General features: G+C 41.4%; 1 protein-coding gene across 1 annotated transcript; it reads left to right on the top strand.

Annotated features, from left to right (window-relative positions):
- The first annotated feature begins 1,440 nt into the window (after positions 1-1,440).
- On the top strand, positions 1,441-22,745 carry fbln5 (fibulin 5). The gene is made up of 11 exons (XM_088925764.1): positions 1,441-1,596; positions 2,447-2,501; positions 2,829-2,877; positions 3,819-4,091; positions 9,837-9,959; positions 12,525-12,641; positions 14,281-14,400; positions 15,209-15,331; positions 17,123-17,249; positions 17,934-18,129; positions 20,765-22,745. The coding sequence occupies exons 2-11, from the start codon at positions 2,448-2,450 to the stop codon at positions 20,924-20,926; spliced, it is 1,344 nt and encodes a 447-aa protein (XP_088781890.1). The 5' UTR covers positions 1,441-1,596; position 2,447; the 3' UTR covers positions 20,927-22,745.
- The last annotated feature ends 2,803 nt before the right edge of the window (positions 22,746-25,548 follow it).

Raw genomic sequence — 25,548 nt, 5'->3', positions numbered from 1 at the left:
AATATTGTATTCAATTTCCTGTGTCATACTATACATTCATGTCTAGAGCATAACTAGAATATAGCTGGCTTTTCTGAATTAGTGTTTATGGCATTTTAAATGATCTTTCGCTCACAGGTTGGACTTCTTACACAAGCATATTGCTAAATGGAAAACTGATAAAACATGGGTTCAAGTAACTTGAATGTTTTTCCTTTTTGTAATAGTTTTAAATAAAATTCACATGGCATCCCTCCTAAAAGAGCAATGTGATTAATAGAACAAAAAAACACCATTAGAGGAAATTATATATGATATGACAAAGGTACAGATTCTGTGAAATCTCCAATTTCAATGTCCTTCTAGCTCTCTAATTACATCTGTCCCATCTCTGCAATCCCGTCATCCTCCCCACCCAGCGTAACTCCCCTCCGCACTCAGTTTGTGCAACTTCTAAAGGGACTTTAATTATGGGGTCTGTAATGGCTTGACCAGTGCTTAAATGGAGTTGAGCCCCCCCAGTCCACGTGTTACCAGTTCAGACCTGGGCTGCCATTAGCCAGCTGTGACCATGTGGATTCCCCTCGCAGGGGTGTTACCAGACTATAGTGGTCCTGAGACGCACAAGGTATCGTCCTCAGCCTGCCCTGCAAGTTACCAACACCTGGGACCCGCTGGATTAGCGTACTGTCTTTCTGGTGAGAGCTATAGCTTTTCCAGTCTGGGTCCTGTGGTGCGATGTCAATGAGTTGCTTGACAGACAATGGAATATCCTGAGCGGCTTGCCTTCCATTAGGTCAAGCACCACTCAAAACCTTCTCGGTGGCACTTGAAAACTAAGTGTGGACTTGACCACAATCCTGCTGGATTGCATTCATTTGCTGAAGATCTATGAACAGTTTACACGTAACAAAAACTACGACAGCATGGGCAAATGCCTTTTTTGTGATCTTAAAAACGTGCTGTTTTTTTCCATTTCTGTTAGTGTGTGAGCCGGCATTTAGTAGATCCACATTTTGTTCTAGCCTGCTCCTGCGTGTTATTCTATTCTGAACAATAAAACAAGTTTAAGAAGCATTTATTCGTACCGCAACGTAGAGCCTAGTTAAGAGAATCCCACTTCTAATTATATTCAAGGCTCACACTGTCGTCAGTCTTGCCGCCATCCCCATTCCAGTTTCGCGAAAGGCACTCCAACATCTGTACGCTGCCAGGGCGCGCAGTCAACGAGTCCTTGTGCTTTCATGATTTAAAACAGCTGTTACCAGTGCTGCAGGACTCCCATTTGCATGGCTAAAGAGTAAATGGGAGCGTTCTTATTTTAAAGCATTCCTAGGTTAATTGGCCGACTAAGTCTTGGCTGGGCAGAAAGGGGTGCTTCTAAAAAGTAGGTATTCGTTTCGCGTCGAGGCGCGGCGTCTGGGGGAGGTCAGTTAGCGCGGCGGCGGCCGCCTGCGCGGCGGGTTCTGTTCCTCATACAGTACTGAAGCGCAAACGGGCTCCATCTGAACAGGGACCTGCGGGCTGCATGCGTCTGCTAGAAAAGAGAAGGCACTAAGGGGCAATAAAATAACAGCGGGAGACTTTCTGAATCTCAAGTCTGTTTACGGCTGCAAGGTAAACAAATTTATGCCGTTATGTCTCGCGTTTAAAAACGCACATTCGGGAGTAGGACTATAAAATGAAACGTGTTCATTTACATTTACAGTTGTTGGTACGGGGTGCTTATTGCTACAAAAGTTTTGATATACGACGTTTTTGAAAGAGAAGAGTCGTAGTTTTAGACTTAAGTGGTATAAAATAAAATCGTTTAAAGAAATGTAATAAACGTATGCAGATTCATCACTAGATAATCAAACTATTGTCTGCAGACTATTTTGATTGACAAATTAAACTCTGAGTTTGTAAACGAATTACTTGCACGTTTTTCCGAATAATTAGTATAATTATAAAAATCGTAGAAATTCTAAGTTCAACTGCATCATAGCCTGTGTTTTAAAGAAACCTACCATTTCAGTGTAATATGGTCATACAGTACATCTTTAACGTTACTGTTGACTTTTCTAAATTTAAATGTGCAATTTTAGATTACAGTAGTTTTAAACACGAAGCAGCTAAAGATAATGCTTATATACAGTTATTTCATTTTGCACCACACAAGGCATTAGGGAAAGGTCTGTTAACATGTTTATACATTATTATATATGCATAAATCTAAACTGTTGCTGCCTGCAACCCCTAAATTGAGCATGTTTTTAACTTGCAGCTTTACATTTTTTCCCTTAAAGGATGTTTCCACACGGTGAGAAATATTTACGACTTGGAAAACGTTTCGATTTTAGAAAATGTGCTTTTCCCCCGTCTTATGCTTTTGGGTTAATAGTTGTGGTATTTGCGCTTGTAAACGTGTCCTACACGCGCAGTGCCCTCCCAGATGTGCCTCTCTAACGTCTGCCTCTTGTTGCAGCATGCTTGTAGCCCTCGTGTTAACTCTTCTGCAGGTCCAGTGGGGAAGCTCTCAGGTACGAACCCCGCATGTGCGGTCGGAATGTGTACTGTATGTGCTGAAAAAATGGAAGAACACCTGATCCTCAGCGGGCAACAGCAGCGAGTAACAATTCAACATTTCCGATTGACCTTATGCAAAACATCCGAGTAGTCAAATGAACAAGTATTTTTAAAAATAACATAAAAAGACATTAAACCAAAACCTGAAACTTGAATCCGCCACACATTCACTCGAGACGCTGATGTTCTTGCATTGAGATTGTTTCTAATAATTCTGATGACAATGAGTGAGGTGTTCTTACAGCTATACAGGAAAGCCCTGACGAATTGTGTCTTTCTAGCCCTGCTCAAATGGTTTCTATCTGGACCGCCGCAGTGGACAATGTATAGGTAAGATGGAATACAGCCAGAATCTTTATAATCGTGTCTTTTCTGTGAATTAATTAAACAGAGAAATGTAGAGCTGTGAGCAATAGCCATACAGCAGTTTCCATCAAGTCAGGTTAAGCTAACACCTTTCATCTGAAGAAGCACATGAAGTTGTTTTAAGGCATCATAGTTAGATAAGATCAGATCACTTTATTAGCCATATACAATTTCTTGTATTAGGAATTTGAATTCCTATCTTTTTGCATACCCCAGCTTGCTCTCTGTGAGACACACAGGCACACAGACAGGGAGAGAGAAGCTTGGGGTCAGAGCGCAGGGTCAGCCATTTTTACGGCACCCCTGGAGCAGCTGGGGCTAAGGGCCTTGCTCAGGGGCCCAACGGAGTAGGATTCCTCTGGTGGCTGCGGGATACAAACCAGCAACCTTCCAGCCACAGGCGCAGATCCTTAGCCACAGAGCCACTGCAACTCCCCCGAAAAGGGCTTATGGCACTGGTTGTTCCCAGGAGGTCACCTTGCCCAGTACTGAGCTGGCCCGAGCCTGGTTAGCATCTGAGATCAGATGGGATCAGGCACACGTACAGGCTGGTGTGGCCGTAAGTTCTTTCAGAATTATAACATAAAAGCACCAGCCTGGATTCTACCCTGTCTGTTTGTGAAACTGTAAAGGTGGGAGTTCATTACATGCGTTTTTGTTTTAAAGTGGTAGGAACTTTGAGTAGCAGAAAAGACTTCACGAATGTCAGCCATTCCCCCCCTCTTCAACATGCCAGACGAGCATCTGTTTAGACGGCTGTAGCGAATACTGGGACATCCCCCCGAGCCCCAGAGGGAGGACGCCACGTCTTAAAACCTCCTGTCACCCAGGGGGGCAGGCGGGCGGGGCGGGTGAGTGGTGCAGTCTGAGGGTGCTGACGGCCTGCCTGTCCTCTCCCCCCCGAGATATCGACGAGTGTCGGGTGATGCGGGACGCCTGCCGGGGGGACATGAGGTGTGTCAACCAGAACGGGGGCTACATGTGCGTTCCCCACGAAACACTCAGCAGACCCAACTCCCCTCCCTACTCCGGACTGCCCTACCCGGATTCCTTGGCGCCCTTCTCCAACCCCTTCGCGCCGCGCCCACCTCCCGCGCAACCTCCTAACTACCCCACCTCCGGGAGAGCTCCGAGCTGCCTGCTGGGTTACACGCTCGGGGAAGACGGCCAGTGTGTCGGTAAGACGGTCCTCCTCGTGGCGACGAGTGCTCCACGCGATCGTGTCGTGCACTCTGGTCCAGAGCTCCTGGGGAAATACCGTGCAATTATTCTGCCAAAGTAAGAATGTTTCGGATCTCAGGGGTTCATGCTAGCATTTCCCCAAAATAATCGTACTAGTTAGCATTTATAATGTGCCCGATCTCTTTATCTGGACATATAATCTCCACAGTTTACACCATGTAATGGATGCCTTTGGGTGCGGGTTATCTTCAGCTTCTATTAAGACTTTCATGACGTTCTAATTACTGTATGCCTCAGGTTTAAACTACAGTGTTGGAAATTACACACCAATTCAAAGGTGTCATAGAAATTCATTCCATTTGAATGGTGAAGCTGTTTCAGCTGGCATGGATGTTGTTTGGTTTAGTCATTTGATGAACGGCGAGTGATACCTAGTGCTCAGAATTCTATATTGTATAAAGAGCAAACCGGATAGAGAAATAAGAAGAAAACCAGGAGGGGCAGTCAGAACTGTGGTGGGTAACGTCTCCTGTAAATGCTACCAGGCTACAAACCTCACAGTGGACACAAATTAAACAGCATGGGCAGAGGTTTTGATATAGCTTTCCTCAGCTACAACCACATTACAGCCCTGGAATCTACTCCATGTTCATTCTTATAAATCAACCATCAGAGCATACTGGCGATGGATTCAGAAGTAAATGTTAACTGGAGATGTTTAGCTTTACCATTTTTTGTTTACTTCATATACTGTGTATGTGCATTACATGGTTAAGTCTGAGGAGAAAGGAATGTGCACAGCAGAGGTCTGCTTTCTCCTTAACCTTAGCATGAGACTGCAGAATAAAGGCAATTAGATTCTGCAAAATATTCCCTAAGCTTCATTTTATTACAGGGAAAAAGAAACACAAATCCTAAATACTTTTCCAGTACAGTGTTAGCTAAAGGGTTCTCCATGGAAGGAGTTTCTATGAACTGGAGGAATTTAGGATTGCTTTTTCTTTTGGCCAAAGGACACTGATGTTTATGGCTGCCCAACAATCGCAGTACAGTGGATATAATCGTGTGGACATCAGGCTATGACCAGAACTCAGGGAGAATGAAACCAACTGCACAGTGCAGAAAGAGCCAGAAAGAAGCCGAAACGACTGCTCCACAGGGACCCTTGCCCTCTGGAAAGTAATCAAATTGGATCAAGAAAGATGTGTTGGGTGCTTCTTAAGCTGAGCAATATTGTGGAAACATTGCGTAACCTCTCCTCTACATATCAGTATTTGAAACCTGATATGTAGAGGAAAGACTTCAGTGACATTGTGACATAGCATTTAGCTGCCAGGGGGCTGTTTTGTTACTGATATCTGCTCTTGCTTAGAGTCAATATAAAATAACCAAATGAGAATTTGAACTTACAAGAACTATTTGAGATCACGTGAATGTTACATCACAGCTGAATTCGTTTGTTGATAGTGGTGCTCGCCGATATACTGCAAAAGTATCATTCTGGGTGAGTGTATAGGCCGTGGTGCTTCTGTCAATGAGGCCGTGACTTCTAATTGCTGTACAGCTTTACAGGTGACTAATTTGTGAATCACGTATATCTGCCGAGCATTAAACTATATGTGCTGGTAACGAACAGTTGCATGATCTCAGTGGGTGGCTTAAAGCTATTTCGTAATGTGTGTTTGTGGAATGAAATTAAGAATTGCAGAAGAAAGTTAAGTCGAGATAAAAAGGTCTTTCAGCCAGATACACTAAAAGACTTCATAAGAGTGTCAAGCAGAAGTTTAAAAGGCCCTAGTCTATCTGATGATGCAGCAGACTTTAGTTGTGTAAGTTGTAAATTGTAAAAAAATGGTGTTTTACTAGACCTCGCATGAAGCTCTTCACACAAGTTTACATTTATGTTAGCTGTTTGTTGATCTTCATTTGAAATGGTAACTAGGGTCAGCCTTGTTTATTTGGATTGCAGTTTTGGGTAAGTTTCAATTAAATCTTCCATCATGTAGTTCACTAAGCTGCAATAGATTTTCAGTCTTTTTTATTCAGTAACTCATGCCCTTAGACCCTGGAACAAGTCTTGTTGTTTTTCTTTAGATATTCTCTAAGGACTCTATATCCTGGCATTGACTACAGACAGTATTCAAGATGCAATTTTATCATACCATCTTCAGAGCTATATGCTGTGCTCTTTGCTTGTGCAGTGAGTCTGCCACCAGGGGGTCAGTCCATTTTCTAAGTGAGCCAAACTCATTGTGGCTTTTTTCTACCTTACTTTACACCCCACGTCTGGCAGTGCTGTGTGTTGTCCTTCTATTAGTACTGATGCAACCTTTCATGTTGTTATCCCAGGGAGGAAATAAAGAAGAAAAGTGTTTTATTCTGGAGAAAGTCACAGACCTGTTTATTCACTGTGCCATTTCCTGTTCACAGTTTGTTAGAGAGGGTAAAGACATGAGCTCTAACATTTTCTATAGGCATATCATAACTCCTTTTCTAAATATCCAGTTGAGACAAATAAGTTAACACTACATAAATAGTAACTGCAGCAGAAATGAGTGTTTTGCTAATATTGTAGAGTGGCATGGAAGCACAGTGGGTAGCACTGCTGTCTCACAGCGGTAGGGTCAATTCCGGGTTTGGGGTGCTACCTGCATGGAGTTTGTATGATCTCCTCGTGATTGAGTGGGTTTCCTCCAAGTGCTCCAGTCTAATTTGCTTCTGGGAAAATTGGCGCTAGGTTTGAGAGTGAGCATGTCTGTGTTTGTGTCTGTGTGTTTCCCCTATGAGGGACTGGAGTCCCATCCAGGGTGAATCCTGCCTTGCGCCCGTTGCTTGCTGGAGGCTCCAGCTCCCCCGTGACCCTGAATTGGAAGAAGCTGTTAGAAAATGGATGGACAGTGTGTCATGATAGGACTGGAGGTCTCACTATTCCAAGCTGTAACCTCTTTTCAAATGTGTCTGTTATTTTTCAAAGCAGTTTATTTGTTGGTCTGCTGTTAGGCAGTGGCGTTGTACAGTATATGACAGTCACTAGAAAAACCCATTATGTTGTCCGCTGTGGAAGGTCTTAGCAGGGTTTTTAGTGCAGTGAGCACTTCAGCTTTCGTTGGCTTGGAAGGAAACATCAGTTTTGGTTCATTGATTCCCTTAGTGCTCCAACCAGCATCACACCAGTTCAATGTTGAAAGGCTGGCTTGGCCAAGTTCAAACCAAGCCATTGACTCAGGCCTATAATGGGTTGTGTCTCTGACCATTTTCGTTTCTCTGTGTGTCATCTGTGATGAATAGCACGTTACTATTTTGCATGTTACTATAACGTTACTATTTTGCATGTTTATGCTGTATTGTCAAATAAGGTTCCTTAGAGTAGTTATGACTTTTCTTCTGGAATAGACAAATACATAACTACCCAGTTTGAAATTGGAAGTTGTTTATAACTTGGTTTAATGGCTACAGTCCCTGTTAGGCATAAGAACAATGAGGAGTTAAAAAGCAGTTAAAAATGGATTGGTGGATGGATGAAATGCAATATTTAAAAGACAACCTGTAACATGCTTTCTGCCAGGAAAGCCAGAAAGCCCTACCCAAGCAGGGTGGTGGTCAGCCATTTGCGCTACTACATGAGCATCTTTACTGAACCTCTTAATGGAGTGGGAAGAATAAGGTTGCTGTATGATCCATTGATGATGATCTGTTAAACTTTGTAACCTCAGTATTATAGGCCATCTGCTATTATTAAAAAAAACATCTTGCTTCCTAATAAGAGAAAAATCATTTGTTATGGATCAGTCTGCTTTAGCGGCAGATCAGCAGCTGCTTAGAGCACATTTCTCACTGATACCACTGGAATGAAATACTCAAAAAGTGAATGCAAACACCATGGGGAGAGGGTGGCTTGACTGAAACTCATTTGATTTCCAGACCTCTGAGCGCTTGATAGTCAGTCATCGTCCTACTGATAGATGGTGTTCTGTAATATGTCCAGAGAACAGACTTCAGTGATGTTGCCAAAACAATAAGTCTTTTGCTAGCAAATTCTTTTTTTTTTCTTGACTGCATGCCTCTGTGCATTAGTTTGACACCAGTCACAGTTTTTAATTTTCATTCATGGGAACTGTATTAAAAGGGTTATTATCTACCAGAAATATTCTAGAAGTAGCTCATTTTTTTCAGAGAAAGGCCCCTGGCAATGTGATCTGTAGCACCATGAGAGCATTTCGAAGGAACTGAATTGTAAATCCATTTTTGATTGAACCAACTGTAGTCCTTCTGACACCATGTGTCAGAAAATGTCAAAGTCAGTAGATTCATCTGTGTTAAAAAGACAAACAGTCCCATCTTGCAGAACTGTCACATTGCCCCAACAGTTAGAGTAAAGGAAGTACATGGAATTCTAGGAGCTGCTATGTTTGATGAAATCAAGCTTTGCACTTACTACATATTTGTGTCAAACTATGCTACAGTATGACTTTTTTTTTCTCATCTGTGGCCTGACTCATGTAAGTAGAATGTTGCTTTAAATACTTTGAACTTTGTCTTTCGTGCCTGTCGATAGAGTTACAGTACTGTATATACGTTGCTATATGTTACAATGTGTACAAGCTGCTTGTTCGGTCCCGTAAAGCTTTCACTTTAACATTTAATATTTGAAATTGTTGTTTTCCCCCTTTGAACCTACTGCCCTGTGAGTGAACTATAAACACTTTCCCTCTGGGTGTCCTAAAAAGATGAAGGTTAGTGTAGCGCCGTCCAGATATATAACGGCAGATGGTTTCCTAGGACTTGCGAGTTTTTATCTCCAGCATCAGAAGTAATTATGGATGTGAACTGCGAGTAAAACTATATAAGGAATTGGTCTTAAATGGACACAGAGGCATGCTTGCCTCCCCATTGGGCTGTAGTACACATGGAGCACAGATGTTCCAAAAAGCCACAACGCAGAGTCTGCGTTATCGAAAGATTTAACTGCAAACAGGTGCTTTACTCTGTTGCTGTTGGCTGGCTCCCCACACTGGCTGTGCCGTCCCTTGGAAAGTATTACAGAGAACCATCAGCTGAAGCAGCCAGACTTGGCTTCAGCCGTTTGCCTTCATCAGACATTATAACTCATTAAGCCGTGTGTTTATATGAGGCAATTATCTGCATTCCTCTCTTTAGAAAAAAAGCCCGAAAGTGGTGATTTCATAATGTAGGAACCCTTTTGCCTAGAGGCATTCTGTAGCTAATATCCACAAAAGGAAATCATTCCAGGGCTACATAAGTATGACAGTTGGAACATACACACTGTAAAAAAATACAATGCCAGGCATGCCCAGTACCAAAAAACAAACACTGTGCTGTTCTTCTCTCTTAATGAACAGTGGATTTTTGAAAAGCCTCATTTAAGTGTGTGTGTGTAGGAAGGGCCTACTTCTATTCTTTTATGCAATAGGTTTTGCTGTATGTGAATTGTTAAATTCTTACAGTTCTGTTCAGTAAAGAAGAGAGGCACTTTTGCTCTAGAGCAAGAAGAAAATAAAGCTGTGAAAAGCGTGGTGCATTAGAATATCAGGAGATAACATCTGTGTTTGATGATTCTCTTTAGGCGTATGCATCATGCATGTCTCCCCTCTCTCTTGCCCATTTCCTTCACACTATATTGAACGATTCAGTTCTTATCCTGGAAGAAAACGGCTTGAACACTAGATTTTGCTCAATGAGCCAATCCGCAGTGAGTCTCCCTGATTGTGTCTCTGTTTCAGACATCGACGAGTGTGAAACAAGCACCCACCAGTGTAACCCCACTCAGGTCTGCATTAACACCGCCGGAGGCTACACCTGCTCCTGCACCGAGGGCTACTGGCTGGTCAACGGCCAGTGTGTGGGTAAGAGCTGCAGTCCGCACATGGCCAGACTGGGCTAGGACTCATATTTTCTGACAGTTTCTTGTGCATTAAGAGCTCAGTTCACATCCTCAAGGGCCCGAGGGAGAGTCCTTCAGTTTGTACTCCCTCTCGAATCTTGATTACGTAATCACACCGGTTGTTTAAGAAGGGAAATGTAGTTTTTAGCTCTTGATTGGTTGCTACTGGAAAAGCACCTGTGCATCGTACAGGACCCTGGCCCTCAGGACAGGACAGGACCTGCATCTCCGTGATGCAGGTGTTTGTGTACGAACAGGCTTGATAACCAGAGGCCTTTAGATTTGATTTAGAGGTTGTATGTCATCTTGGAGCCTGTGAGAGGTTCAGGCAAAGCATGATCCTTTTGCCTCCTCGTAGTCTTTTTTAAAATAAAAAAATGAATTTGAATTTAATGATGGATTATTAAATATTTCAGAGCCTCCCAATTTAGAAATGCAGTGGCTTTCAGGCTCGGTTTGTCTGGCTCCTTTAACTCTTTTAACTGCGTGGTAGAGACATATGGACACCTGTGTCATTCCCCCTGCAGAGCGATTCACCTTACAGTAGAGCTAGTACTGGAATGAAAATACCACAGTTAACTTCCCTTTACACCTTGCCAAGTATATGTTCCACAGCATTTAAAATAATACTAGCTCTACATTTTGTACTCTAATACTTTAAACTGCTTTATTTCATTGGAATTGCAAACATTAAAAAATGAACCTTGCACTGCACTAATATGGATCTGACCCCAGTAATATGAATCGTTTATTTCATTTCCAGACGCTTACACAGTTCTGGTGACTTGAGATTTGTCAGTTGTGCCTCCTGAAATTCACCACTGGGAGTTAGGGAATGTTACATTTATATTACATTTGAAATATATTTGTCCATCTGAACAGATAAATATTTTTAAAGTAATATCTTTGTCCTTTCAGATGGACAAATGGACACATAATAACTTTCTTTTAACAAGTCTTAAAAGCTCTTGAGATCTTGGTGCACATTTAACTTGAGCCTGGAGTAAAACATAGCATTTGTGCCAACTTGCAGCATGAAACAATTAACTCCAGCGGTTTTCCGATGTCGTTGGTATTTCCCCTTGGTACCACTGACAGCCTGTACCCGAACTAAGCTGCACACAGACACGTACTGTGGAGATCTCAAGTATTCTCCGATGAGCGTTGAACACTGATGTACCAACTGTCTGCCTTTTTTGGCTTCTGCCTTTCCGTTTTGAAGGAAAGTTTTGGAAAATGGATAAATACCGCTCCACTGCCAAAAGCAGCATAATTATAACTACACAATCAAGCGCAGGAGTGCAGAATGCAGAATGAACATTCAGTATTAACATTATTCAAGAAAGAGATGCGGAGGAAACAGCCTGTGATGGATTCACAGCTGGGAATGAACGTCAGGAGAATGCTGGAGAGACATTCCATGTGCTTCACGTTGAGACACATAGGCATTTGGATCTTTCTAAATCATCCAGAATCCACAAAAACTCATAAATACACTGAATTGTATATCCAGCTGCATCACGTAGGCTGCACCTTTCTAATACATTTCTAGTTTTTCCTGCATCCAAATTGAATCGTCTGGAATATGTCCATGTCAGAAGAGGAAAAGATAAATTTAGAAAGCAGGAATGAAGCAACACTAGTTTATTAAAGCCTTCCACAGACTGTACACAGTTTAACTCAGGTCCAGAGACTGGGGCCACTGTTCTCAGACCACACACAGAAAGCAATCAGACAAATCAATAAAATGTGAATGTTTCCACCCTGGTTGGAGATATGACCTGTTTAAACGTTTCTCTTGGTGAACTGATGTTATTTACCGTGTGCATTTATATTTATACAGAGTTTTTTTTTAACTTAGCTCCTGTTTTGATTTGGAATCAACTTCAGCTACTTTTCCAAACCAATATTTAAATGAGGGCAGCACGGTGGTGCCAGGGGTACCTAGTGCTGAAGCCCTGGGTTCCATTATGGACCTAAGGTGCTATCTGTGTGTAGTCTGTATGTTCTCCCTGTGTTCGCATGGGTTTCCTCCAGGTGCTCTGGTTTCCTTCCTCAGTTCAAAGACATACTGGTATTGGTCCTGGTGGGAGTATGTCTGTGTTTGTGTCTGTGTATCTACCCAACGATTGACTGGCGTCCTATCCAGGGTGTACCCCACCTTGCGCCCATTGCTTGTCAGCTCGCCTGCGACTCTGAATTAGAAGAAGTGATTAGAAGATGGAGATATTTAATACAATAATATATGTAAACAAAGACAAAAGGCCCCACTTTTCCTATTTGCATTGTGTCGTGTACCATTTTCACATTTATTTTTGCTTCCCAAGCTTCTTTTTGATGCCTAAAAGCTCCTTTTTCAAAAGCTTCTAAAGTTAAGCAGACTCCTTTCTTACGATAACAGGCTTTATTTTTGGAAGCTGCTTCAAAGGTTTATTTTAAACAGCATGTTCTGCTGGATCTGGTTGTGGGACAGTTTCCTGCTTTGGCCCCTACCTCCTGTGATGGTTTTGGTGGTCTGTATTTCCAGATATAGATGAATGCAGATACGGTTACTGCCAACAGCTGTGTGCCAATGTACCAGGATCGTACTCCTGCTCCTGCAACCCAGGCTTCATCCTCAATCCTGACAGCAGGACATGCCAAGGTAACCTGGTGGCCTCGTGCCTTCTACATCTGTGCTTTCCAAAAATAAACAACATCTGACTTCCCATTTTCTGTGCATCATCCTATTTGCTTGTGAACTTGAGCTTGCTGAATAGAAAAGGTAAAAGTGATGTCGCAACCTTTTCGTAAAATGGTTGTGCATAATATTCTAAATGAGATCTTCGCAATGCCTTGACTAATGTTTAGATTTGCTTTAAAGAAGATAAGATCACTTTATTAGCCATATACAATTTCTTGTATTAGGAATTTGTCTTTTCACATATCGCAGCTTGCTCTCCCATGAGACACACAGACAGGGAGAGAAGCTTGGGGTCAGAGCACAGGGTCAGCCATTTATACAGCACCTCTGGAGCAGCTGGGGTTAAGGGCCTTGCTCAGGGGCCCTACAGATTAGGGTTATTCTGCTGGCCGCAGGATTTGAACCAGCAATCTTCCAGCCACAGGCACAGATCCTTAGCCACCGCTCCGCAAATGCTATTGTTTTAGCTCTGCTGTGTATCCTAATATTTTGTTCACCTTTTTCCATTGCTTTTTAGACGAGGAAAGAGATACAGTATGTCAACATGAACACCTACTGTAAGACTATTTATTAGGAAGCTTCTTTAAACTCATTGTCTCCCATCTGATAATTATAGTTCACTATTTTCCTCCTGTGTGTAGCAATCAGATTTTGTCTATTCTGAGTGTCATTCTGTTTGAAGTATATTTGCTGCTCCTACATTGTATGCTGCTGAGAAAGATTGCTCGAGAATCCTGGTTACCCTAAGCTTATGACAGAGTCCAGGCTACAGCCTATAATTTTAAGATTATAGAGCTGAATAGACACCTCTGGCATGAACTGGAACATCTGGAAAAGACTACAGAGACCAGCTTCTCTCACTGCCCCACCAGTCTTAATGAGAGAGGGATGTCATAGCACTCCTCTGGCCAGCTGACTCGTTCACGTTTCAGCACCATCAGTTTCAAACTCGCAGTGCACCGAAACATTATACAGATTTTCAGTAAATAACAGTTTCTAACCCTCAAACTTGGAGGTTTACCTACAATGCTTGCCAGTAGTGGCTTTGCCCATTTAAAAGAATCTCTTTGGAGAGGAGAACGGTTTTCTCAATTAATAGTTCTCATGTTTGGGTTTGGCTGAGACAGTGAACTGGGAGAATCATTCCTCACAGCAAGGCACATATAATTGCCATTCCTATGCTTACAGCTGGTGTGGCGTGTGACTTACTGACCCAGAAATGGTTGCAGCATTCCTGGCTACTCTGGAAAGCTCCAGTTACTGGTCCAAGTTACAGTTGGTCTTTTCTGTGGTGTCCCAATCGAGAACATCGATCCTCCATGAGGTGTGACAGTTAAGTCTGTGGGCTTAATTATGTATGCATATCGACTGCACATTAGGGCCCCTCTGTGTAGCATCCCTTAGCACAGCCTTGGGCTAGCCAGGAGGCTGATGTGGAGGAGTCAAACTAGAACTGTTTTAATACCTTAAACCGTAGCCAGAAAAGAAATCCAATGCAAAATCAGTGCTGGAACTTTGTGACATGTTGTAGAATAGGAATCGCTTGCTATTCATCCGAGCAGAATGGGCCTTTTGTCCACTGACCAGGGTTGTTTCACAGACATAGACGAGTGTGACAGAGAGCATCCCTGTGGGCACAACTGCTTCAACACGTACGGCTCCTTCCTGTGCAGCTGTGACCCAGGCTTCGAGCTGGCGGCTGACGGCACCGTGTGCAATGGTCAGTTCTTTGGCTCCTTTGAATGCTTGCCGTCACTTCCTTACGACTGCTTTGTGTTTGTTCTCGGACCAGACAATGTGTGTAGCTCAATGATGGAGAGATAAAGTACTAAGATGCACAAAATGTAAAGTGTGAGGTTAGGTGTATTTCTCTAAATGTCTTAAAAACTTAAAAATGCCTTCCTTCTTTTGAAAAGCACAGGAATAAACATCTGTCTTCTAAGGAATGATGTTTGTGAAAATATACTGAGCCTCAAAGGAAAGTTATCTTTCTTTACAGGTATATATGTTTTTAGAGAAGCAAAGTACAGTACACAGATGCTGGTTGTGGATTTAGTGTTTTTAGCTTCATTTCGATTATCTTGTTATTTGTGACTGACTATCATGAGCTCATATGATAACTAATGCAGAAATGCTAAATTATGTTATTAGTAAAAAAGCTGTAAAGCTGTAAAAGCTGTATTAGTAAAAGGCACAGATGATAACTCATCAGTCAGACCTTGTGAAAATCAAGAGAACAATGCCTTTGGTATGCTAGAGGTTGGCAGTCACCTTAGATGAACCATTCAGGACTGGAGCCATGTCCTTTGTAGTGATGAATCAGGTATTTGTGTCAACCACACAGAGGGATGTCAGCAAGTGTGGAGCAGACATGGAGAATGATATGCTAGTTGCTGAGTACAACAGGCCAATCACAAGGTCTGTGAAGGTCTGTGCAGGAATGCCTAGTAGTGATTGATGGCAACCTGACAGCAGTATGCAGCCTGTTTACCCTTTGAAAAAGCTGTCCTTTCATTTGCTGCCTTCAGATCTGAATGAGTGTGGTTTCTCGGAGTTTCTGTGTCAGCATTCCTGTAAGAACACACCTGGATCCTTCTACTGCGAGTGTCCACCAGGGTATTTAATATATGAGGACAACCGGAGCTGTGAAGGTAGGGGCACAGTGGCCTAGCCGCTCAACAGACACGAAGCTTAAGATCTGAGAGAGGCAGATAGTCTGTGTGTGCTCAGAGCTTGTGAGCTACAGGGGCAGCGAGAGCCACACATGTTGCACCAGTCCAGCAGGGTTTCTAGAGAGCCTGTCGACAATCAATCCCAGAAGACAGGAAACAATTCAGTTGTGAAGAGTGATGAATGTTATTGATTATTCAGAGATCATGTGAAGCAAATCCTAAAATTATTTGAGGATCAGAGTTGCCTAATTTAAATTCAGATGGACCTTTTGTTGCCTTGCAAGTGTTTCTGTGTGATTTTGGGGACGTAAAGGGTCACTTATAGGAACCAGAAGTGCACAGCACTGTTCCAGAGTTGAAATTAATGGCTATTTCAATACCCTTCTGCTTGGTGTACCCTTTCTCAGGCCAATTAGTATGAAACATCAGGATTTTCTGAACGTGCAAAGCCTTTGGCAGGGGATACAGAAAACAAATACAGAAACTGTGTTTTGTCTTGTTTATTTCTTGAGGTGACTCTGATTTTCATTACATATTTCTGAGCTAAGAGATTAGAATGTGGACCTACCTCAGCATGGGATGCAAATAGGTTAATTTCTCAATGAGCTTTTTTCTGTCTCATTTGCTGCATGGAATTAACCACTGCTTGTACATTCCTGTACTTATAATGAGATTATATTTATGACATATCCAGATGCACAGTTTAACAGCAATGCTTATACAATATTCTGCTGTTAAGTATGAGTACTGAAGGCTAGGGATTCTAGCCAGCTTCTTCCTTAAGAGGATATTGAGAACCATACGCCTCAGAGCAGTGGCAGCTCTGACATTCATATAAGACCAAAACAAATGGTTATGAGATTTACATTCACATTAGGAGATGTTTGTAATCATTATTATTGTTATTCCATCTTTGCTTAATCTGCTTCTTCTCCCTAGCTGGTTTACATTCAAAACACACTTAAGGAGTATTCATTTATAAACGATGACATTCTCAGTTGTTAAAGACCTTTTTTTTTCCAGAATCTGCATGATGCATATCATTTCTTAGGTGTATTGCCAGCCTTTTGTCCTGAAGAGCCCCAGTCTATCAGGATTCAGAAGTCACCATTCAATCCTCAATTTCTACAATTTATTGTAATTAAGTAAGCAGGTGTTTTGTTAAAGTAATTTAGGGATCATTTGGAAAGAAAATTGGAGTACCCTTAGGCCCTCAAATACTGGATTTCTATAATTCAATATATGTAGGATATATCATATAATAGGAACAAGTAATAGGTTTATTCCATGCTGAAAAGAGAAGAAAGAAAACACAACGTTTCAGCCGTGGAGCCTTCTTTAGGTGTGTCACCTGAACCTGAAGAAGTCTCAGGTGTGTTGACACCTGAAGAAGGCTCCACAGATGGTGTTTTCTTTCTTCTCTTTTCAGCATGGAATAAACCTATTACTTGTTCCTTTGCAGCCTACACATGCTGACGCAGCTACCCACCTGAACTATATCATATCGTTTAATATATATACAGTATCTGATATAGTTCATGCTTATTTGCTCTGTTCAACATGCAGGTGTTCTACCTAACTGGATTGGGGCTCAGGGTTGAAGACTCCTGCACCATAGAAATGTCCAGTAGACATTTAAATCTGACAAAAAGGATAAAACAGTATGTTCATTTTCAGGGTATTCAGTCGTTTGAAAGCTGCATCTGTTTGTTTGTTTGTTTAATAATGAATGTTAAACTGACCATACTTGTTGTGTGTTTGATTTTTAAGATATCAATGAATGTGACACTGGTAACAACACCTGTACAACAGCACAAGTATGTTTCAATTTCCAGGGAGGATATAAGTGCCTGGACCCAATTAAATGCGAGGAGCCTTACATTGAGCTTGGTGAAAAGTAAGTGCTCTCACCTGCAATGGTTTCCTAGTCTAAATCAGTGTTATTGAGTTTCGTTCACAAATGTTACATTGTTTTTGATTGAAGAAGTTTTCACTTCTTTTGAATAAAATTGCCAGTTAATGGCCTTCAAGCCAAGCCAAGTCCTTCAAGTGTTTGACACACTGAGCTCTGCATCCCTCACTTACATCTGGGAGGCGCTGTTTCACTTGTGGACAAGCCCCAATACTACCCTTTGGAACATCCTGGTCGCAGTCAGCTAGTGACATGACCCAGCCTCAAACCCCTGAGGTCTTCATCTCCGAGCTCAGCCTGTGCTTGGAACTCGAAAAGCATTTCCACTTTTTAAGTCCCTTCTTAAAAATACTTTTTAAGTATGACGTGTAGTCCATGAGAGTTGAGTGCAAGGGGAAATTGATGAGGATGTTCTCCTCAAATATAGTTTAAAAGCAGTGGTTGTTATTTGACTTCAGTACTGATTTCCCTTCATTCATCTAAAGAAGCTGTGAATGAATATGCCTAATTATTCTCTTTTCATGAAGGTTAGTTCCAGGTTTTCTGATTTCTGCAATGTACCTAATAACGTTTTGGTAGAAGACAAACAGGAGGTAAACTAAGGCTTCGTGTGGAGCTACCTGTGTGCTGGACTCCCCGCAAGCAGTGCCCTGTTTCTTTGTGTTGCAGCCAATGCATGTGCTCAGCGGACAACCCTGCCTGCAGGGACAAGCCCTTCACCATCCTGTACAAGCACATGGACATCACAGCTGGGCGCAGCGTGCCGGCTGACATCTTCCAGATGCAGGCGACCTCACGCTACCCTGGGGCCTTCTACATATTCCAGATCAAGTCCGGCAACGACGGGAGGGAGTTCTATATGAGGGTAGGTAGCGAGAGTACCAGACACACTCTGACCTGTTGGCAGTGTTCGGTTGTTTGTGCTATAGTAACAGCGTCACTCCGGCCCCTGCTGGGAAGAAGCACAGTGGTGGCATAGTGGTAAAAAAACCACAGCCGAGTGCCTGATCCTGATGACTTTCAGCGCTGTTTTTTTTCAAAAACTATTATGGGGAAGCTTGTGATTGACACATCTTAAACACACTGAAGCTTGAACCTAAATCCAAAATATTCTGGTATTTTGGCATATGACCACAATATGGTTTTGTTTTGATTTGATTTTGGAATGGATTGCCATTGTAAGTGATTGTGAAGGGAAATAACAGGGGCGTTCTGCTGTTTTGGGAGATGTTTGTTCATTTCTGGTCTTTTCCTTCTGTCTGAAGAGGTTCATTTATGGATTCAAAGGGCATTTTCAGCACCTCTGAAAAAAATCTCTTTAAAATAAATCCCTACAGCTTCTTACAGTTTATGTTGGGGCCCTTAATTATAACTTTGTAAGTTCAATAATTTTCATCAGTCAAGCCTTCCTACATGGACTGTGTTAGAATGAAACTGAACCTCACAGCGAGCTCTGCTATGATGTTTTCTAGTTTACACCAGCAGATGGCGCAATGAGCATTTCAGCTGTAATTTTTAAAGAAACAGATACTGTAGAATTTGAAATTTCCACTTGTTAAATAAAGTGTGGGGAAATCAAAAGCACACAAGAAACTTCAGGCGCCATTATTTCCTTTTGCAAGGTCAGGATTAGAGGCATGAAAGTTCTTTTGTAGTGAAAACTCACTGTGACTTTCCCCCCCAAAATACCTAAAGTAGAAAATAGTGAAAATGTGAAGGAACAACTGGATTTTGTGTGGGTCTCACTGATAATTAGGTTTGGTATAATCGTTAATTGCCATATTATTATTATTATTATTAAGGATAATTATTTTGTCAATATACAGCTTCTTCTAGCCATATCACCCTGCAGCTCTCAACTGGCTACCCACTAAAGCTCAGCAGGGTTGAGCCTGGTCAGTACCTAGATGCGAGACCTCCTGGGAAACCATGGTTTCTGTTGGAACTGGTGTTAGTGAAACCAATAGGGGGCGCCCACCTATTGGCCTACTGTCCCGGTACAGTGGTAGGGACACTATACCGTAGTGGGTGCCGTCTTTCGGTTGAGATGTTAAACCAAGGTCCTGACTCTCAGTGGTCATTAAAGATCCCCGGGCATGTCTTGGTAAGAGTAGGGAGTAATCCCGGTGTCCGGGCCACATTTCCCCCCTCGGCCTTTAACTGTGGCCTCCAAATTGTCCGCATGTATGACTGGCTTGCACTTGCCCTGCGATGGACTGGCGTCCCGTCCAGGGTGTACCCTGCCTTGCGCGTATTGCTTGCCGGGTAGGCTTGGGCTTCCTGCGACACCATATGGTATAAAGCGGTTTGGCAAATGACATGACATATACAGCTTCTCACACAGACTGTTGATACTGCTTTATCAATATAGTATTAATAATAAAAGCACGGTGGTAGATTCAATTACTGTATAGCATAACCAATATAATAACAAGTTGAATGCCCTGTTTTCCCCATTAACTATTCTTATATTCTTAAATATTTGAAAAAAAAATGGTTAAAATGTCACCAAAGCTATCAGTTGAAATATTTAATAATTAATCCATGTTTAATAATTAATCCATATTACCCAACTGGGAGTTCAAACATTTAAATACTGGCAATCAAATTGCGGTTAATAGAGACGCCTTTTATGGCAGAACAATGAGTAAATAGACCAGGCCTGAAGTAAGCATAAAGAACAGAACTTGAAACCACTTGGTGTGACAAACTGGATTGGGGTTAGAATTCATACCTTGTACCTTTCACATCGGGGATGGTCATAAAGGAAGTAAATTCATCTTGAAACTTAGGCAATAACTAACAAGTCATCCTCCATCCAGATAGTAACACTATCCAAATAGTTAGCCTATTAAGCTTGCAATTGAATAACCAGGAATAAAAATGAGACATTTTAACAACACAGCAACTGCAAGAATCATTCCACTGATGCAATATAAAAGTGAAGATATCTATACTCAGTTTGCAATTCAGCTCCACGAGACCTTTGAAAAACTGAATTGCTAGCATCCATCAAATGTGCAGAGCAGAACAAAACTATTCCCTGTCGTACTGAATCAGGGTCTTGGCATCTGAGTGGGCCTCGTAAGAAATGTCTACAGGCAGTATCTTTGAAGAATCTTCTAGTACCATTACTCTTCTTAGAAAAATGATTCCTTTCTGATCTGAGCTTCTAGTTGACATTTTTGGCGGTTGCAAAGTCATAATCAAGGTGGAAGTGACCTTTAACTTCAAGATAGAGTTCAAAAGGATTTGGTGATCATGAAGTCGGGCGACATTTTCCTCCTCCATGGTGTCTTTCATCCCAGAAACTTTCCACAGTTGACTCTTTGACAGTTGCAGGCTAGATTGTGATGACTGCTGATCCAGCATGTGGTACGTGAAAGTAAAGTTTGTCCAGTCTAGTCGGCAAATAAAAAGGCCACTTGGACCATTTTGTATCCCTTTTTATGAGCTGGCACACTCACGGTGGTGCTCTCCTGTTGTCTGTTCGAACGCAGCAAACCAGCAACGTCAGTGCCACGCTGGTCCTGGCTCGACCCATCAAGGGGCCCAAGGAGCTGGTGCTGGACTTGGAGATGGTCACCGTCAACAACGTCATCAACTTCCGAGGCAGCTCCATCATCCGCCTGACGATATTCGTCTCCGAGTATTCTTACTGAGCTCTCCCCCCCAACGGCCCCCCAGGCAGCTCGTCTTGGCTGTATGACTCTCCGCACCGACGATGTCGCCCCACACAGCAATGCTTTACTGTGACCAGGTAGCAGACGTCCTGCCGAGGGTACCAGCACACCTGGTCTTCCCTGTATCCCGAAATCCCACTTGCCTCTTCAGGGACACTGTGTGAATGTGCTGCCTGATACTGTATGATCCATCAAAAAGTGAAATATTTATGAAGCTCCCATTAAACTACCATTCATGTGTGAATTTTTTGTCTGTTCTTAGGCATTGGGGGAAGGTTTTTTCCGTTTTGAATCCGTTTTAGACATCGTGAAAACTCGTGCCACTGGGTTGTCAGGATTTTTCATGGTTTATTTTTCCCTCTCCCTGCTTTTGATAAAACTGTGTCAAACCCTGTGGACTCCCAGGAAGTTCATTACAGAAATCCCTCGGTTTAATGGTTGTTGCTTGACAAACTTTGGATTTCACGGACAAAATCTGCTAAAATGGAATTTTGTCTGTAAAATCAGAAAAATCCCAATAACAGGGAAATGCACAAAGGTAAAATTAATACTACATAGGTTTAAAATGCAGGAGCATCAATGGTGCCCTATAGGGGTAGGTAGCTTGTGTTTCATATGCTTTAGTGAATTCTATACAATATATTTTACAATAGATGAAATAAAGAGCTTGTATATTTATGTGAAAAAAAAAGACAGGAACAATTTTCTAACCGATTATGATTTTGACTGTCATTTATAATTATTAAAAAAAGGACCCAACAGAGGTAGAAGGTATATATATATTTACTGTATCTCATTTAAAAATGAGTGTTTGGCCCAAAAATGTCACTCTTGATTAATAGATAGTTGACAATAACGGAACCCTTTGCCTCTATTAGTCATTTAAACCCAGGGTTTACTGTACTGAATTGCCTCATTTTATGCATAACATGGGAGCCTCCATATGTTGGAAATGGGCATCTACTTTCTGAAACTGTTTTGAATTTCACCATTTACTGAGTCTTTGATAATATCTAGCGTTCAGCTGTTTAATTTCTCCAGATCGGTGAAGAAGGTAATGCATCTTCTGAAGTAAAGAGAAACCCTACCTGGGCGTGTGTGATCACAGCTAGCAACATCAGTCTTTTAAAATGCGAGCCTAAATTGAACTGGTGGTACAGTGAGCACAAGCCGCTGAGGGAGAGAGAAGCTACTGAAAGGAAAAGGACGCAGAGAAAAATCAGTCTACAGAGCAGGACTGTGACTCAGCTGAGTGCATCAGTAATGTTACCAAGTATTTGTCCAACGCTCACCAGGCATTGCCATATTAACCCCACTGTAATAAGAAATATATACACAATTGAATAAAGATGCTTTTGTGCAGGGGTAGTGTAAATAGTACCTTTGAATTTACAGCACAGGCAATTTTACTGAAAAAACTGTTAGCGCATTTTTGACTGAAGGTGTCAGAGAAGAGGGTGAGGGGATGTGTTTATATGCTTCACATTGGGTCAGATTTTTGATGTGACTTAGTCTACAGTCCTTTTGACAGCTTCTAACCCAAAACACCAGTTGGTGTGTGATTGGGTGGAATATACAAACTATCGAAGTAAATGTTAATCACAACATTTATGAAGGATTGGTGTTACTTTCTGATCCTGACGAGGATAAAGGCATCTCCTATTAACAAATCAAGATCTATTTTCTTTTAAATTAAAGTTTTCACTTGTAATTCTTTTCAATGTCATGGTTTTTTTGTAAAGAGCACCATCAAATAATTATATCTGGGAAAATAAAAAAGTATACTTGATTGTTTAAACAATGTTTTTTTTGTCATTTCTATTAGTCACCATATGGCATTCTCATGTACACTGTACCCAGTTTACAAAGCTTTAAAGTTTTAAGGTTTCACTGCATGTTTATAAAACGTATTTGACGTGTTTTCACTAGTTTGCTATGTGAATCTTGAAAATTCAAATTTATACAAAAGACAAAACCAAACGTGACACTCTGTTGTTTTTTTGCTAGCTTATTTCGAAACGTAAAGTATTTCAAATAGTTTGCATGAGAAGTCTAAATATCCTATGCTGAGCTTGCTCTTAGACGCTTAAGGGAAAATCAGTGCTTTATAGTGTGCCTACTGTATAAACTGTTCAAGGCAGTGCTTTTTCTGACAGGATCTCTCCTGTATAAACAAACCAGTAGGAACAGATCCGGATTAACTACCTTGATTATAATCGAGCAGTTTCCCGAAACCTGTACACGGCAGGCACTATGACCGACTATTAAGTGCGCTTTGCAAACAGGATTTTACCCAAATGAAGAGTTGGAATCCCTCATACGGTACCTGCATATTCGGTATTAGCAGGGAGGGATCTTTTATCTAGAGCTGTGGGACAGTAGTGGATACGTAGTGATTACACTGACCAGGAAGACTTCACCACGCGTTCATTCTGCAAACTACACTCCTTTTGCGCCGCACTTTGGAGAGGAACAGCGTGGAGACGCTCAAGGGCTTTTCTTTCCCTAAAGAACAGGATATCATATCTCACAGTAAGTGTCACGATTTATGAAGAAAGGTTGTGTTTTCGCATATAATTGTAGGTTGTACATATATGTGTGTGTTGTGGGGGTAGAAATAAATGATTAATGTCGATGCATTTTTATTAATGAATATTAATATTTGAAATGAATTGCTGCTGCTCTTTTCATCTTCTCATATTTTGTATTTCTCCTTTACAAAATTGAAATACATGTAGAAGTAGTTATTGTTCATTCAAAGACGGCTTGAATGCCATTTCTTCGAACCCTGATGAGCTTCCGAAAGAAATGTCTTTTCAAGTAAAGGTTTGGTGCCGAGGTCTGTTCTGGTATTTCATGTAATACCAACCTGTTGACTCACGGTTATAACAAAACGTTCTTAGTACTTTACACCGCTATAGCTAATCTAATTTATTAAGATTAGTTCTACACTATATATATATAATATAAGACAGATCTCAAAGTTGTACATGTAATAACCTCGTTTTCTAAGTGAAATACGAACCGTGTGGCTTGATCTCTGCCTTAGCAGAGAAAAAGGTTTACAGGTTTGTGATGCTGCTTCTTTATCTCTGTGTGATGCAGCGCTCTTGTACCAGGTTAGTGTTTTTTTTCTAACCTGGTGAGAATAATTTGTATCTGTTTTTAACTAATTTGTTTAAGTGAAGATGATCGTCCACATTCAGCTGTATAGCTCCTCTTCAGCCCGACAAGTCATGTTTGTCTAATATATTAACATCTTTAACAATGAACGGAAAATAATACTTAAGAACAAAAATCTATACATACATAAATGGGTTATTGTCGTTTCCAATTCACTATCCACTTAAAATTTGTATCCCCCCCAGGTATTACAAAGAAAACTAGCATTCTAGCTTTACGGCTTGTGATGGGTAAAATAGTTATTTTCTGAAATATTGGAGAGTATTCATGACATCGCACAAAAGACATTTATAAAATGTTGGGAGGGGGTGTAATTATGATTTAAGTGTAAATTATGGGTTTTTCGTTTATGAATGACGGTCTTTGAAACAATTCACTATTTCAGTGTTTGTGGCACTGCTAGAGACATTTCCACCCGATTAAAGACTGTTACAATGAGCAGATTTGTGAACGTATCACAGTGGAGGATAAAACCTACTTCTGTGTTCGTACTGTGTGATGTGCTGTAACAACAATTACGGGAGTATAGACGCAGCATATTGATCATATTTTACAGTTAGGATGAACTGCTTTTTATGAGCGAATTACTTCGAAAATACGGCATTCATAAACAATACGTTCTTGTTCAATTATTAGCGACACGATGTGTTAAAATTAATTCAGCTACAGATTGCCTAGTTAATATTTTTGGATGAAGTTACATATTTTCAAAGAGAGACACGTTGGTATTGTTATTATTCAAAAAGAGGTCTTTTTGATGCTCTTTTTTTAAAATGTCAGACTTGTGGTATCATATTATTCTCGATTCGTCAAAGCTAACATTTAAGTAAGGGAAATCTGGAGTTTTCAAGTTTTCTTGTGGTCGCATTGGTATTCTCTAGGTGCTCCAGTTCCCACAATCCACATAAATTCTGTCTAGGTAACCTGGTGTCTCTAAAATAATGGGGAAAACTGATGGCCAGGGATGTCCAGTCATGATTCACATCCCCAGCTATAAAAATTGGAACAGGGAAGGAAGAGAAAAGGCTAAATTCTGAAGAGAAAAAATATTTATCCAATCAACACTAGAGTATTTATTAATTATGTTTTCATAATTGTGTGCAGTGGGAGAACTTTTGCATTTGATTAAATGTATTATTTGCTTTAAAAATAAAACATCTCCCTTATACACACAGCACAAGGAATATTTGATGTGCACTCCTGTACTACTAGAGTTGTGCAGGACAGGTGCTCTTGTCTGGGCCATGAGTGACTCAGCTCAGGTGAAGTGGGTGTTTCTGGCCAGTGTGTGTGTACAGTATGTGAACGTGAGTGACAGATGGGAGTAAGTTGGGAGCTTTGGTTGAAGTCTGATTCGCTTCACACTCTGGAGTGGAGGAGCTGCTCAGGCAGGATCTGAAAATAAACATTGAAGATAA

The sequence above is a fragment of the Atractosteus spatula genome, chromosome 9 (genome assembly GCF_055471065.1).
Source record: "Atractosteus spatula isolate fAtrSpa1 chromosome 9, fAtrSpa1.hap1, whole genome shotgun sequence".
Lineage (NCBI taxonomy): Eukaryota > Metazoa > Chordata > Actinopteri > Semionotiformes > Lepisosteidae > Atractosteus > Atractosteus spatula.
Note: the sequence above shows the minus strand (reverse complement) of the source record. Positions and strands in the feature narration are given on the sequence as shown.